General features: G+C 37.2%; 1 protein-coding gene across 1 annotated transcript in view; it reads left to right on the top strand.

Annotated features, from left to right (window-relative positions):
* Positions 1-363: 363 nt before the first annotated feature.
* The window catches only part of LOC311046849 (cilia- and flagella-associated protein 263-like), a gene marked incomplete at both ends in the record, with an annotated part of 7,537 nt that continues 7,202 nt past the window's right edge, over positions 364-698 (top strand). Inside the window, one exon of the mRNA XM_084059423.1 lies at positions 364-452. Coding sequence (XP_083915549.1) covers positions 364-452 — 89 coding nt within the window. The remainder of the gene's footprint in view (positions 453-698) is intronic.

Raw genomic sequence — 698 nt, 5'->3', positions numbered from 1 at the left:
GACCTTAATTGTCGAATGTTTAAGCATGTTCTAATCATGTATTATATTTCACTTTAAAAGATTTTCCAAATATACAAAAAACTAAATAACATTTTGGAAAGAAATAGCCAATTTAACACCGAGGTGCCCACTCTTCCTTGGTGCCCATCAATCCTGTAACCTTTAATTTGAGTTTTACAATTAAGACCAGTGGCCTATATTCTCTAAATACAATAAAATAAATAACATTGTTACGTATAACCATAGGTTGATAATTAATGGTCCCACGACAGCATGGTGCCAATGACTGCAGGGCAGGCTCTGCTTCACCAAAGAGGACAGTGTAGGCTACCTTAGCAACCATCAGTGTTTACCTTAGCAACCATGGAGGACGACATTGCTGAGATGGAAGAAGACCAAAACGCCACACAAGAAGAGATAAAGCGTCTTTATGGACGCGTCGAGGAGTTAAAGTAAGGACACTCTAACTTATTAACAGACATTTTGCTCTCCATATGGTATAGGCTACAATAGTTTATTTGGACAAAATCCTCACCAGTCACCACTTAGGCTATTCGAAAGGCTAATTTCTGTTTGTTTGTTTTTTACATAAAGCATCACTTACACAACCTTTAACAGACATGATCATGTACATGTGTCTAGTGCTATGTCATAATCATGTGTTTGACTGACAACAGATAGCAAAAAGAAAGTGTGAC

Source organism: Gymnoscopelus microlampas, assembly GCF_963454915.1.
Source record: "Gymnoscopelus microlampas genome assembly, chromosome: 6".
In the NCBI taxonomy this organism is placed as follows: Eukaryota; Metazoa; Chordata; class Actinopteri; order Myctophiformes; family Myctophidae; genus Gymnoscopelus; species Gymnoscopelus microlampas.
The sequence above is the reverse complement of the archived record's forward strand: the minus strand, read 5'-3'. Positions and strand labels throughout refer to the sequence as shown.